The following is a 12,814-nucleotide window of genomic DNA, read 5'->3' as shown; positions in this document are numbered from 1 at the left end:
GTGTCTCTATCATAATTGACATATACTAATAAATTTAATCAGTCTTAATTTATTGTTATAAGCTTAACACGAGTCAATCAATAATAGATGCCATAGAAAAACGACGTGCAAAATGTGTGGAAGAAGATTTAATCTCGACATAAAACTTTGGGAAGAAATAATAGTGAAGATTGATGTAGATTATAGTGTGAATGGGGTAAAGCATTGTAATATAAAGCCAGCTAACTAGAAGCCAACGAAAAGCTTGGAATGTTCGAAATGAACAAATTATAGAGACTAGAGAATGCTTAATTATGAGGTGGAGGAGACGTCAACGTTCTTCCCAATGCTTAATTATGAGGTGGAGGAGACGTCACAATTTAATTACCGCAGCTAATGCTAATTAAGATTAGGTCAACAAACCATACTTTTTTTTTATGTTTTTTGTGGTAACAACGAACCATACTATGCGTTTTTAAGATTAGGTCAACAAACCATGCTTTGCGTTTCCTTAACGAATTGGTCATCTATTAATAGACACCACGTACAAGTACATACATTCACACGTTGCGTAATCTAGGTTTTGTGGACTCGTGTTTTCTTTTGTCAACTGTGTTTTGAATTCATTGCTTCATTAGGATGAATTTTCATGTACTTGTGTGTGGTGTGTGCTCTTCGTGAAAAGATTTTTAGGTGAGATCCGTGAGCAGATTCAAGATTCCAACGTTAAGTGGTCCTAATCAAGATACGTAGGCATTGATTGGACTGAATTGGGGCTTAGAGCATGTGCGTCTAGATAGGGCCTAAACATGAGCTTAGGTGGACTAGACAGATTTAAGTGCATTTATTAAATACTATACAAAAAAGCCTTTCTTCTTCGTTGCAACCAAGGACCGAGAACAGTAGAATCATGGTGGTCTTCTCTGTGTTCCTCTTAATCCGAAATTAGATCTTTCTTCTTAGTTCACGCTTTTGTATCACGCCACTTAATACTACGGTCAAGTGATATTCCTTTTCACTTGTGAGTGAGAGGTCTTAGGTTCAATTATTGCCAAAGGTGAATTTGAACCATATTATTGCTAGCACATTATGAGGTTTAGCCCACTTCCCCACCCTTTTAGTATAGATTATATCATTTGTTTCAAAAAATAAAAAAATTTGTAGCACAGAGTTTGCATCTACACAGCCATGGTGATTTTCTCTCTTTCACCACATGCCCAAACTGTTGGGTGGTCCTCGAAGCGAAGGTCCTCACAAGCGCTTATTCGGACTTCCGAGTAGTCCCGAAAGCACTTAGGTCCATGAATGGATCCCGTGAGTGTGATTGTCCTTGTTGGAGTTTGAATACAAATAAATCATGCCACAATTCCCCATCGCTCAAATCTCATTTGGTATTAGGCTTTATAAACCCTTGTGCATTGTAGTTAATTAGACAAGGATTAAAGTGGTGGAAGGGCCTTGGGCTTATATATATAGTCGAGTATATCTTGGGAGATGATTACGGCACCCAAAACAAAAAATATATTATTCTGTTTTTGCGTTTTGGGCAGCAGCAGCGTAAAAATCTTTCCATTCGCATAAAGGGAGAACCATACAAAAGTTCGCCGGAGATAAAAGATCTGTTGCCGGTAGAAGCTTAGTTAGGACTAATAAGAGAGCAGATGTAAGAAAAGTCAGTTTAGAATCTAGAAAACACTTCTGTGACAAGAACTTTTACAATAAACACGCTGAGAGTTTTAGTATAAATTCAAATGCTAATTAAAAAAATACTTGAAAATGCTTCCTAAAACAGTATCTCATATGTACTTCTTTAAAAAAAAATCACGTCTACGAGTCAAAACAACTTTTATGTTTTCTAAGAAAAAGCAATCCCAAATAGACCTTAAATATTTGAGAGTTTTAACAAAATACTTCCGCCATTGTTTATTTTTAACGAAAAATTATATTTTTACCTTTCTCTGATACTATTCACTACACATTTCTTTGTCATTTTTCATTAAAACTAAAAAATTTTTGAACTTTTCGTTAATTTTCTTTAAATATTTTGCATATTACATATCTTGAGATAGTCAAAGAATTCGAGAGTGTATTCAAAAGAATTATTGGATCTCAATGCGTTTTGTTGGGCTCCAGTACCGATCTGCATTATATAATAGTAACTTTCATTATAAACCCGTCTTATGAGCGACACATCCAAGATCCTTCCCCTTTGTTCCCTTTGTTTAATATGTTCTCTTAATGCAAAAGGTTTGTTAATCATGTGTATGTACTTTTCCACCTCTAATATCCTTTGTATATATATGTGTGTGCGCGATCGATTAAAACATGATTAGTTTGTACATGGTTAATTAGTTTAGCTATTTATATATACATAATTAACTAAAAGAAAATTCAGATTCAATTGCATGGATTCAATGTACATAATTTTAGATTTTGTAGTTGCTGTCCACGCTCGTGACCTTAAGTTTCATCTTGTTTTTCTTTTTCGTTGATGTTTCTTTGTTTTTCTCTTTGAGGATTTTGGCTTTATCCCCTTGCTTGCATTTTTTTTATTTTCGTTTTTTTCTTTATTTAATAAATTTTGGAGATAGGGGATCAGGGGAGAAAGAGGGTAGTTCTATCAGGGAGTTAGCATTTTCTAATCGTTATAAGTAAAACGAAGTAGCCTACTTTTAATTCATGACTAAATCCCGGGGTCTTAATTTTTACTTTCCACATTATACAGTTTTAGAGAGTAAGGTTTCTACTATTTTAGTTCGATAAATAAATCTTATGCGTACTTTGACTCACTTGATCTATTATCATCCTTTGAATAAGAAAAAAACGTTAGATAGAGTTTGCTTCATATTTCATCCCATGATCGTTTCAATTGCTGCAAAATCTACCATGCTTCATTTTTCTATATCATAAGTGATCCAATTAGGCGAATGCTTTCACATTATGGATCTAATTTAAACCACATAATTAAGTGTGCTGGTCTTTTATGACCAAAAAACAAAAAAAAGTATGGTGCAGTCACGTGTAAGAGACACAATAATTAAATGATGAATCCAGTTAATTTGGAAAACCACCAAATTAATGAAAAGAGGTGGTGGCATGTGAGCTAGCTAGCTGAGCTCTTTGTCATGGTCCCATGATCACATGCATCTTTTGAAGCTTGATGGCACAACCCATCAAGTTCTGTCACGCACTGCTGTTACTCACATATTGTATTCCACCAACAAATCGGGGTTTGGTCTGCACACTTATTTTTGCAACTCCAAAATTCCTCATTAATTAGCCTACTTTCACTAATTAACCACACAATTAGCATGGTAGTATCATTGTGGAACTCATCATCCAAGCAAGAACCATTTAGAATATGAACCTGTTCATTGCATAGTCCAGAGTTCTTAGTCGTTGGATCTTAGTTATTGTTATTAGTTAAGGATTCAACAACTAAGGACCTAGACTATGACATGAGCTGGTCCTTACTAAAAAAATCTGCAAGAAACAATATCATAGTAACACTAATTTAAGAGGCATTTGATAATCATTTTGTTTTCATTTTTCACTTTTTAGTCTTCAAAATTTGGTTTAACATTTTCATTTTTTTGAAAACTGATAGTTACCAAGCAACTAAAAACTTAAAAACTTAAAACGAAATGATTATTAAATGTTCCGTGAATAAATTGTAATATAATGCAAAGACTGGAATACTTGCAGATTATCTTTTGGCATGCATTTTTGTAGGACACACAAAATGGACATGTCCTACAGTCCTAGTCCGAGGATTCCAAGCTTCACTAATGGCGAAGCCAGTAAAAAGAAAACAGGAAAATCTTGAAAGCTCCATACCACTGTACTAACGTGGGTTTGACCTAATAAGGCATAAAGATGGAATTGTGAATTTTACGTTTTAGTTTAAAGCTGTAGTCTGTAGACGTGAGTTACGTTAGTATCTGAGTTAGAATCTCCCTGCATGTAGAGTAGACTATAGAATACGCCATATGGAAAAGTTAAAAAAATCTGGTTGAAGCCATGTTTGGGAAACTTGATGAGCTAATTTCATTTAGGTCAAATTTAAGCTAAGGGCATCATTTTTGGGTCTTATTTTGTATGTAGGTTGAGCTGACATTGGGCTTAATCATTTGAGCTGTAGAGCAGCAGCCCGGCCCAAATTCTACCTAAGGCACGTGGACGTCATGGATGTGCTAATGAACTTAGGAACACTTCGAAATGAGCAACAAAAATGTTGGATGGAGGAATTTTAGAAGACAGATAACAAATTTATTAATGTAGAAATTTCAGAATTCCTCAATCTCTCTTGTACTGTGTTTCTAATTAACTCAAAATATTGCCTACGTAACCTAATAGTCAAATTCAAATACGACTATGCAATTTGGATTGAACGCAGGAATTGCTTCTACAACTCATTTGGAGGGGTTTTTAAAGTATGCATAAAAAGGCGATTCCATGCCAGCATGGTTTTTCGCCTTGCGAGGGTTGAAGAGGAGGGAAGAGGAGTGGGGGAGAATGGTCTATTGTACGAAGTCTTACCTTTACTTTGCAAAGAGATTATTTTCAGGATTCGAACCCGTTTCGGTCACAAAAGAGGAGAGAAGAGGGGTGGGGGAGAACGTCTATTGTACGAAGTCTTACTCTTACTTTGCAAAGAGGCTGTTTCCATGACTTAAACCCGTTTCGGTCACAAAAAAGCAACACTTATGTTGCGCCAAGGCTCACCCTCAAAGAAGTATACATAGCAAAACAAAAACACTTGAATTACCATTTTTTTTAGCACAACGATATATTTTACACCAAGAGGAGGAGGAGTTCGGCTAAGCCATACAATGAGCAACCTAATTGGGCATTGAATTCGTCATTTATGAAATTCGAAACTAAGACATCTTACTTATAAGTAAAGAGAAATACCACCAAACATTATTAGAAAGTTTTTTAATAATTTGAAAGTTTTTTTAATTATTCAAATGCACTTCTAAACAAATCTTAAGTGCCTTTATTTTTTTGGACCAGTATACTAACACATGCAAAATGCCCAAGATGGTTTTTGCAAGACAAATTCACTTTTCTTTATTCATGAAAACGTGGTAGAAAAACTTATTAAACAGAAAATTCACACATTCAATGTCCCAAACACACTATATCTTACAATTCCCAAAAAAAAAAAAAAAAAACACACACACAAAAAAAAAAAAAAAAAAAAGAAGATAAAAATAGAGAAAATAAACCCATTAATTATCATTATAATTCCTCCCCTTGGTTAATTATATATGATCTATCTCTCCCTTTCTTTCTTTTCTGTTTTTTCCCTTTTAAATTGGGCTTCATAAAGTTGCCACCTTTTCTTCTGTATTTTCCTCAGTGGAGGCAGCAGCTTCATTAGTCTTGCTTCCACTTTCTTGAACAACACTTGAATCATTGTGAATGGCAGGTGTCTGGTGCAAAGCTTTAAGCTGCAGCTTTGGATCTGCCTCGTCTGCTTTGTACTTGTACCATGAAGCCCAGTAGACATAGTTCACAAAGTTGATGCAGCTAAGGATTGCCAAGAAATAGTAAAATAGCTGCAAATTGTTTTTGTTTAGGTCATTGCCATGCAGCCATCCTAGTTTGCTCGGAGTAATCCTACTGGTCACAACATTGATCACGTCAACGAAAATCGAGCTCAAGAAGTACCCTAAAGAAAGTGACAGAAAAGTGAACGAGGTGGAGAGCGATTTCATGCCCACAGGAGCTTCCTTGTAGAAGAATTCAAGTAACCCTACCAGGGTAAACATGTCAGCAATACCGAAAATAGCGTATTGGAAAGAAAGCCAGAAGAGAGATATCGGCTTTGTGAAGTCCTTGTTGGCTTGGCTCTTTCTCTTTACTTCTACTATGCCAGCTACTGCCATTGAGATTGCGCAGAGGACTAGTCCAACGCCGACGCGCTGAAGCTGCGTGATACCTGACGGGTGCTTTGTGATTTTTCGCGCAAAGGGGATGAAGAAGAACTCGTAGAGCGGGATGAGGATGGACATGAAGAGGAGAGGGATGACGGGGATTGATGGTGCCGGAACCTCAATGCGGCCTAAGTGGCGGTCCATGATGCTTCCTTGTTGGACTGAAAATGTTTGGAGCTGTGCTAAACAAGTGTTCATGATGATGGTGCTGAAGAAAATTGGCAGCATTCTTGTTAGGACCTTCACTTCTTCCACTTGTGTAACGGTGCAAACTTTCCAGGGTTGGGGCTTGGAGTCTTTGCCAAGTATGGCAGCTTTGTCTAGACAACTGATTCAATACCATTAGGCAGTAATTAATTAGTACTCACTACTCTGTCATAACCAAAGGCACTAATTTCTTGCACGAAATCGTCACTTGAGCCACACATAAAGGTAAATTTGACAAATTTCAGTGCGGGGCACATGAAAGGGTAATTTTGACTGACTTTGTATACGAAATCAACAAAAGTTGAGGGATGTTTTTGGGTGGAAAAATCTACAAACTACAGGAAATGCGGAGCAATTGAAAATACATGAATGAAAGTTTGAACTTTGTGAAACTACAGGTACAATACTATGCAGTAAAAAAAGACGCTAATTACCTAGTTACGGTCTAAATTCGTTTTTAATCCACGTAGTTATCACGGAGATCTATTTTTATTTTATATTTTCAATTGCAACAAATCTGATCTCTTAGTTTATACCAAACTCGAAGTAATTGTAAATAAAGGAACGAAGTGAAACTTTATAAACTATTTAAATTTAAGGACATCCGTCGACTTTTGCTAATATCATGAATGAAATCGTCAAGTGCGCGACACATGGGTTGGAGGCGGGGGTAATTTGACAGATGTTTCTTACAAAAAATTATCATAAGTTGACGAATTTCTTGAATGAAACAATCTGCATACTTCCAAAAACTAAATTCAGTGCAATTGGAAATACATGAACGAAAGTATTACTCCATGAACTAGATGGAAAATTCTCGTGTTTTTTAGCACTTTTTTTTTTTTTTTAATCGATCTTCTTTGTGAAATCTTGTTCAGAACTGTAAGCTACAATGCCACGCCCATTTTCTAGAAGTAAAAAAATGAAGTGATCTCCATAGTTGTAAATTGCTATCTAATGAAGTCAACAAAAAAATGATTAAAAGATTCCAAAAACTTCACATCCTGTCTACCCCTCAAATAAATAAACAGATATCATGGTCCAAAAAGTTCGCTTCATAAAGCAAAACCCTATCACATGCACAGAAACTTTGATGTGAACTTTTCGTTGTATTATCAATTTCCTCCTTAGTCATATGTTTTTCTTTTGTTTTCTTGTCAATTTTGAAGAATCTTGGCATGCCAAGATGGGAACATACCATCTGGTAAGCCTTGTTTGAATTATTGCAAATTATTGGCGAACTTTAACAAAAAATTAATGTAATGTTACCTGAATTGATCTGTATGTGCAATTTTCTCTTTAGTATACTTTGGGTCATTTTCACTGATCTCATACAATTCATGAGAGCTCCCCGGCTGCAGTAAACTTCTATTTTTTATAGCGACAACAATAACCTGTCACATCATTTCGCCACATTACACTAGTTAATATTAACTAGTAAAATAATCAAGTTTTTGCGCAAAGAGTCTGATAAGAGAGAAAGGCAGACCTGAATGATTCTAATGATGGGGCTGTCGCCGGGGATTTGCAGGCGATAGAAAGGTTTGCCCATCGCAAGAACAGCGAACCCGAAAAATGCTCCAGCCGTGCATATAAAGAAACCCCAGTACCAAGCTACTTCAGTGCTAATGGTCACAATGGCGGTGACGCCAATAATTGATCCAACTGTAGTACTAAGCAAAAGCCAGTTGAAAAATGTTGCGAGTGATTTTGCTTCCTCTTTCCGGTTAAACTGATCAGCACCAAGTGCGGGCAGTGCTCCCCTCACGCCACCTGTTCCCAGAGCTAACAAGCACAGGGATGCATAGAGCATGACAGCGATACGGCCTTCGACACACTTTGTCAAGCAAGTTTCTTTTGGGTGCAAATGCTTTGAGTAAGCTTGAATTGTCATCATCGCCAAAGCCTAAGTGCGAATAACAAAATTTATTAAAGTTTGTGACATAAGTAGAACTAGAACAGGAATAACAAAATATGTGAAATTTTTTTGTAACCAGTATTTCAACTGCGCCAAAAATCAGGCATGTTGTGAATCTGCTCAAGTATGTGTCAGAAATGAAGCCTCCGACGAGGGAGAGGAGATAATTTGATCCCATGAAGTTTGTGAGAAGGTTGGCGGAGTGCGCCAGATCCAAATGCATCATGTACAGAAAGTACAGCACCAAGCTGCACATGTTCGCAACGAATCCCATGTTGTCCAATGCCAGCAACACTACACAAGCCGAATAAATGCATTGTAAACCATAATTAATATACAAAAGCAAGGATATAAATAGCATGCTGGGAAGTGATTTCCCTGCAACCCTTTTCTGAGAATGGTTGCTTACCGAAAATGAAGCTGGAGGCGGTGAATCCTCCCTTTTTCTTGTCTGTCGGCTCGAGGGAGCTGTAAACTGGCTCGGCATTCTCTTCTGCCTGGTGTGGAGAACATTGTGAAACCTATTAACAAGAGTAACACAAAAAACACAGAGACATAAACAGAAAGAAGATTTAGGGCTTTTTGACTTACCATGGTTGAAAATTGAGAATAAATTAAGTTGAGAATGTTTGTTTTTGGTACAAGAGGCCTTGAACATATAGCATTCAAAGATGCCTAGTTTTTTTATATTTAAGGCATCAGATTGATTGCCTTTGTTGCCAGCTTTGCTCTCTCTCTCTCTCTCTCTCTCTCTCTCTCTCTCTCTCTCATGGTGTGTCCCTCAGTGTTGGAGGAATGCAACTTGGAACTTTACCCTTTTGTCATGTTTCATTAGGTTTGATTGAGTGTCTGGATTATGATGATTTTGAACATATGAATGCCGTTAATTGTATGTTCTCGGACAACTATGCTCAAATGGTTTCTCCATGAGGTATTTCAATGATTAGGTTATATGTCGCTGATCAGTCTTACTAGATAGTCACGGAACATTAAAATTATACAAACAAAAAGCACTCAATTTGTAATATCACATGTTGTCTATCAGCCACAATTAGATATCAAACTTGTTATATTGAGTTGTAACTTGTAACGAATTAGTTAGGAGATAAAAGTTGATAATTATAAATGAAATGAAACCTGCACAATTCAATAAGTGAATACAATATATGCAAAAAGTCTCGATGCAATTATTGTAATATTATCATTATATGCTGTATTTTAGTTTGTTAATTAACCCTAATACAGACTTATTGAACATCTCATTAACCTTAATACAGAGATCTTAGTGAAGCAAATTCACAAGTATCATATGAGAACCTAAAGTATATTTAGCAAGAAATCCTAATAAAAGGGCTTGAAAACTTTGAGTTTTAACAATAAGAACAAAAAAAAATGATAAAATGAATAGTACCAATATTGACTTTTTAGAGTAAAAATATGATTTTTCGTTAAAATGAATAGTACCGGAACTTTATCGTTAAAGTTCCCTAAAGCAAATACACTGAACAGTTCATTAGAATACGGCGGTGGTGATTTGGCATGACCATAATTTGTTATTGGCCAAGTGCACCATTAATAAAATATTTTCGATCCACCACATGATCAAGCTTTATAACTTATATTATTCTTTCGCCTTATCTAGTAATTTGATGTTATTGAGTCATGTATTATAATATATGTTAACAATAAGGTTAATATTTTACTGAGTTGGGGTATGGTACTATTAATTATATGTATATGTGTATTGCAAAACTAAACTAGTAATATTATGTGTCGATAAATTAATAATATCACGTGTTAACATGACAATCACACAGAAAAATTTATCATGTACCACTTCTACTCTCTTAGTGCAACCCTCCTAAAATGAAACCGTGGGGCCGAGTTGAAAGCATCTGACCCAGTTGCAAACTTAAAGGGGAAGGGAAGCACATGAAGTGAACCCTCATCTCATTATACTTTTTTAGTAGTAGTTGACAATACAGCTCAAAAGGATCTTGATTTCATCATGTTTTCTGGGACCAAAGCTTCAAAAAAATTCATTTTTCTTAAATATTTGTAGTAGAGAAATGATAAACACACATTTTTTAACTACTCACGTATTCATGTTAAATTTTATTTGATACTCAACTGATATGCTTTATCATTTATCCAAATACAATTAAGTGAACCGTCACGATATTATGAAAGATATCCAAAGCTCTCAAGCAATATTTCTTAAATTTCACACTACCCTAATCAACGGATATAATTCACGTCTATCATTCTAGACTTATAATGACCCTTTAGGTTATGGGGTCATGCTCCCATACCTGTTTCTTTAAATTAGAGGAAGCAAGCCAAATGGGCCTTAACAACCGTGTACAACTCGACTTGATCGAAAGCTTCTTTAGGTCATGGGTCCCTATTTATATACTAATTAATCCACTTATCCATTCACCATTTTCGTCTAATAGTACTTCGGAGTTGCTACCAAGCAAGATGACAATGCCATTTGATAAAGCACTTAAACAGAGGCTGTTCAGAGAAATTGACAAGATTCATTGGGTGGCCATGCAAGGGTAGAATTTCCCTCTAAATAGTTGTGTGTGGGTATATATATATATATATATGTATATATCTGTGTGTTTATTTCTTCTTATTTTGTGATTTAATATGGTTAGTGATATTACAGAATTTTTTTTAGACAAAAACAAAATAGATACCGTCGATGATTTTATTTTTTAGTCAATGAAACTTCATTAAATGGAAAAAAAAATAAAATTAAAGGGAATTATATTATAAAAAGGCCTAATAAATTTGGATTGATTGGAATTGGAGACTATATCTTTTTTACAACAGATGATGGTTAAGAATTATTCATAAGAGATACATTTGACAACAAGTGATAATTAAGAATTAATCAAATTTATAACGAAAATGGGTACAGTGTCAGTCAACTATATGCATTATGAAATTGAAATTCTCAAGTAGATTTCCCATCAATGGGTAGCATGGGTGAGGTAAAGTTCAATCAATTAGGACCAAAGAAAAGGTTCAATTAATTTGATGTCACTGTCAACTTTAAGGACACCTTGATTACTAGGCTCCAAACAACAAAATTTTAACTTTTTATTTGGTAGGACTAAGGACGACTTCATAACGGATCATGTCAAAAATAATGTTCCAATTTTCATTACAAAATTTCATAATCAGACCATAATTTTTAAATTCAAAATTTTGGGATAAGAGTAATCTAAAAAACTTTGAAATATAATTCGAAAATTTATATATTAAAATTTTAATATCCTCGAACCTTTTCCTACATGCACTTTATTGTAATTTTATTTTTGAACAAACTATATTATCTACACTAAAGGGAGGAGGTGGGTTTATCTTCACAATGAGTTAGCAATAATATGGTTCAAATTCGTCTTTAGCAAGAATCGAACTTAAGACATTTCATTTACAAGTAAAGAATAATACCCCTAGAATGTAGTACTAAGTGGCTATTGTACATTCTTAATATTTGTTATATGTTGATGTATAAATCCAAGAAATTTTGTTGTATGGTTAATATAAAAACAATGAGCAAAATGTAAATGTATCCAAAACTAACAATAATAAGTTACAAAAATGATTACAAAATATATAATTTTAGTAAATAATTAGCTATAAAAAAATTGGAATACTTCGGGATTTTCTTTATTGGAATAAGTTTGGATTCTAAATGCATTTCAATTTTCATTAACTTTATGAAAATATTCGGATTCAGACGGTTTAAAGACGTGATCAGAATTCTGATACCAATTTGTAGGAGGAAGGGGGATAGAAATCTTAAGTAAAACTTTATGTAGTGAAGAAGGGAGAGGCTTTTAACGTGAAAAGTTTCAGATTTCTTCACACATCAAAAACCGATAACAATACATGATTTTCATAGCTGCTACAATACATCTTAATTTATTTAGCTAATTAAGAACAACTTTGTAGCTGAAACATCTGGAGAAATAAATATTATGACCGACTCTGGTAGTTTCAAACATTACAACTCTAGGGCTTCTATCTTCATTAATCCTTATTCATGCCTCTAACTCAATAACTGAAATTTGTTTTAATTCTCCAACAACTTGAACTTGACAAGGAAAACCAGTCTCCCTAAATAGTTGGACCTTCAGCTCAAAAATGGCTTTGATGTAAGAAAAGTTAGTCACAGAGATTGCTGATGATGTTTCCTGTCTAAGTGCCTATGCATTTTCCAGAAATATTCTGTTACATGATTAAAGCAGGAGTTGCCCCCACCTCCCATTTCTATTTCCATCATCTTTCTTTCTCTTATCTCCATCAACTCCTCTTTTGATTTTTGTATGCTTTTTTCCAAAGTTGTTGCATATGCAGCATGCTCCACCTCCTTCCCCTTTGCCTTCTCTTCTTTTTACCCGAAGATTTTACCGTCAGTTGTAGCCTTTTTCCCGCAGCTTTTTATCAGTCCACATTCTTCATAGTAAGTACTTGTTTTGTCAGATTTTATCTGTTAAGGTTCATGTTCTTTTCCAGTGCCAAAAAAGGGTTCATATGTTCACTTTCAATTATGTGATTCTGGTATGGGTGGTGCATAGAGAAAACCCCAATGGCTTCCAGTAAGAGTAGCTAGCTACCTGCTACACAATGTTAGGGGAGAATATGCCCCAGTACCACACACACACACACACATATATATACATTTTATCTTTATCTCAATCATCATGCAACTAATAAATTATTACTCACAATAAAAATATCTACAATGGCG

The 12,814-nt window shown here is 35.0% G+C and overlaps 1 protein-coding gene across 1 annotated transcript; it reads right to left on the bottom strand.

The window, feature by feature from the left end:
* Positions 1–5,026: 5,026 nt before the first annotated feature.
* On the bottom strand, positions 5,027–9,086 carry LOC137723378 (protein NRT1/ PTR FAMILY 4.5-like). The gene is made up of 6 exons (XM_068462569.2): positions 8,638–9,086; positions 8,456–8,543; positions 8,123–8,340; positions 7,618–8,034; positions 7,398–7,522; positions 5,027–6,249 (listed from the first exon to the last, which is right to left on the bottom strand). Exons 1-6 carry the CDS (start codon positions 8,638–8,640, stop codon positions 5,307–5,309), a joined length of 1,794 nt encoding a protein of 597 aa, XP_068318670.2. The 5' UTR covers positions 8,641–9,086; the 3' UTR covers positions 5,027–5,306.
* Positions 9,087–12,814: the final 3,728 nt, after the last annotated feature.

Source organism: Pyrus communis, chromosome 4, assembly GCF_041283825.1.
Source record: "Pyrus communis isolate YQ-2024b chromosome 4, ASM4128382v1, whole genome shotgun sequence".
Taxonomy (NCBI): Eukaryota; Viridiplantae; Streptophyta; class Magnoliopsida; order Rosales; family Rosaceae; genus Pyrus; species Pyrus communis.
Note: the sequence above shows the minus strand (reverse complement) of the source record. Positions and strands in the feature narration are given on the sequence as shown.

Bases quoted from the DNA above. Each gene is read 5' to 3' on its own strand.
- LOC137723378 (XM_068462569.2), bottom strand. The intron at 8,035-8,122 runs GTTACAAAAAAA...ATTCGCACTTAG, and splicing joins TTGGCGCAGTTGAAATACTG to GCTTTGGCGATGATGACAAT. The intron at 6,250-7,397 runs GTAACATTACAT...GTATTGAATCAG, and splicing joins GCACATACAGATCAATTCAG to TTGTCTAGACAAAGCTGCCA.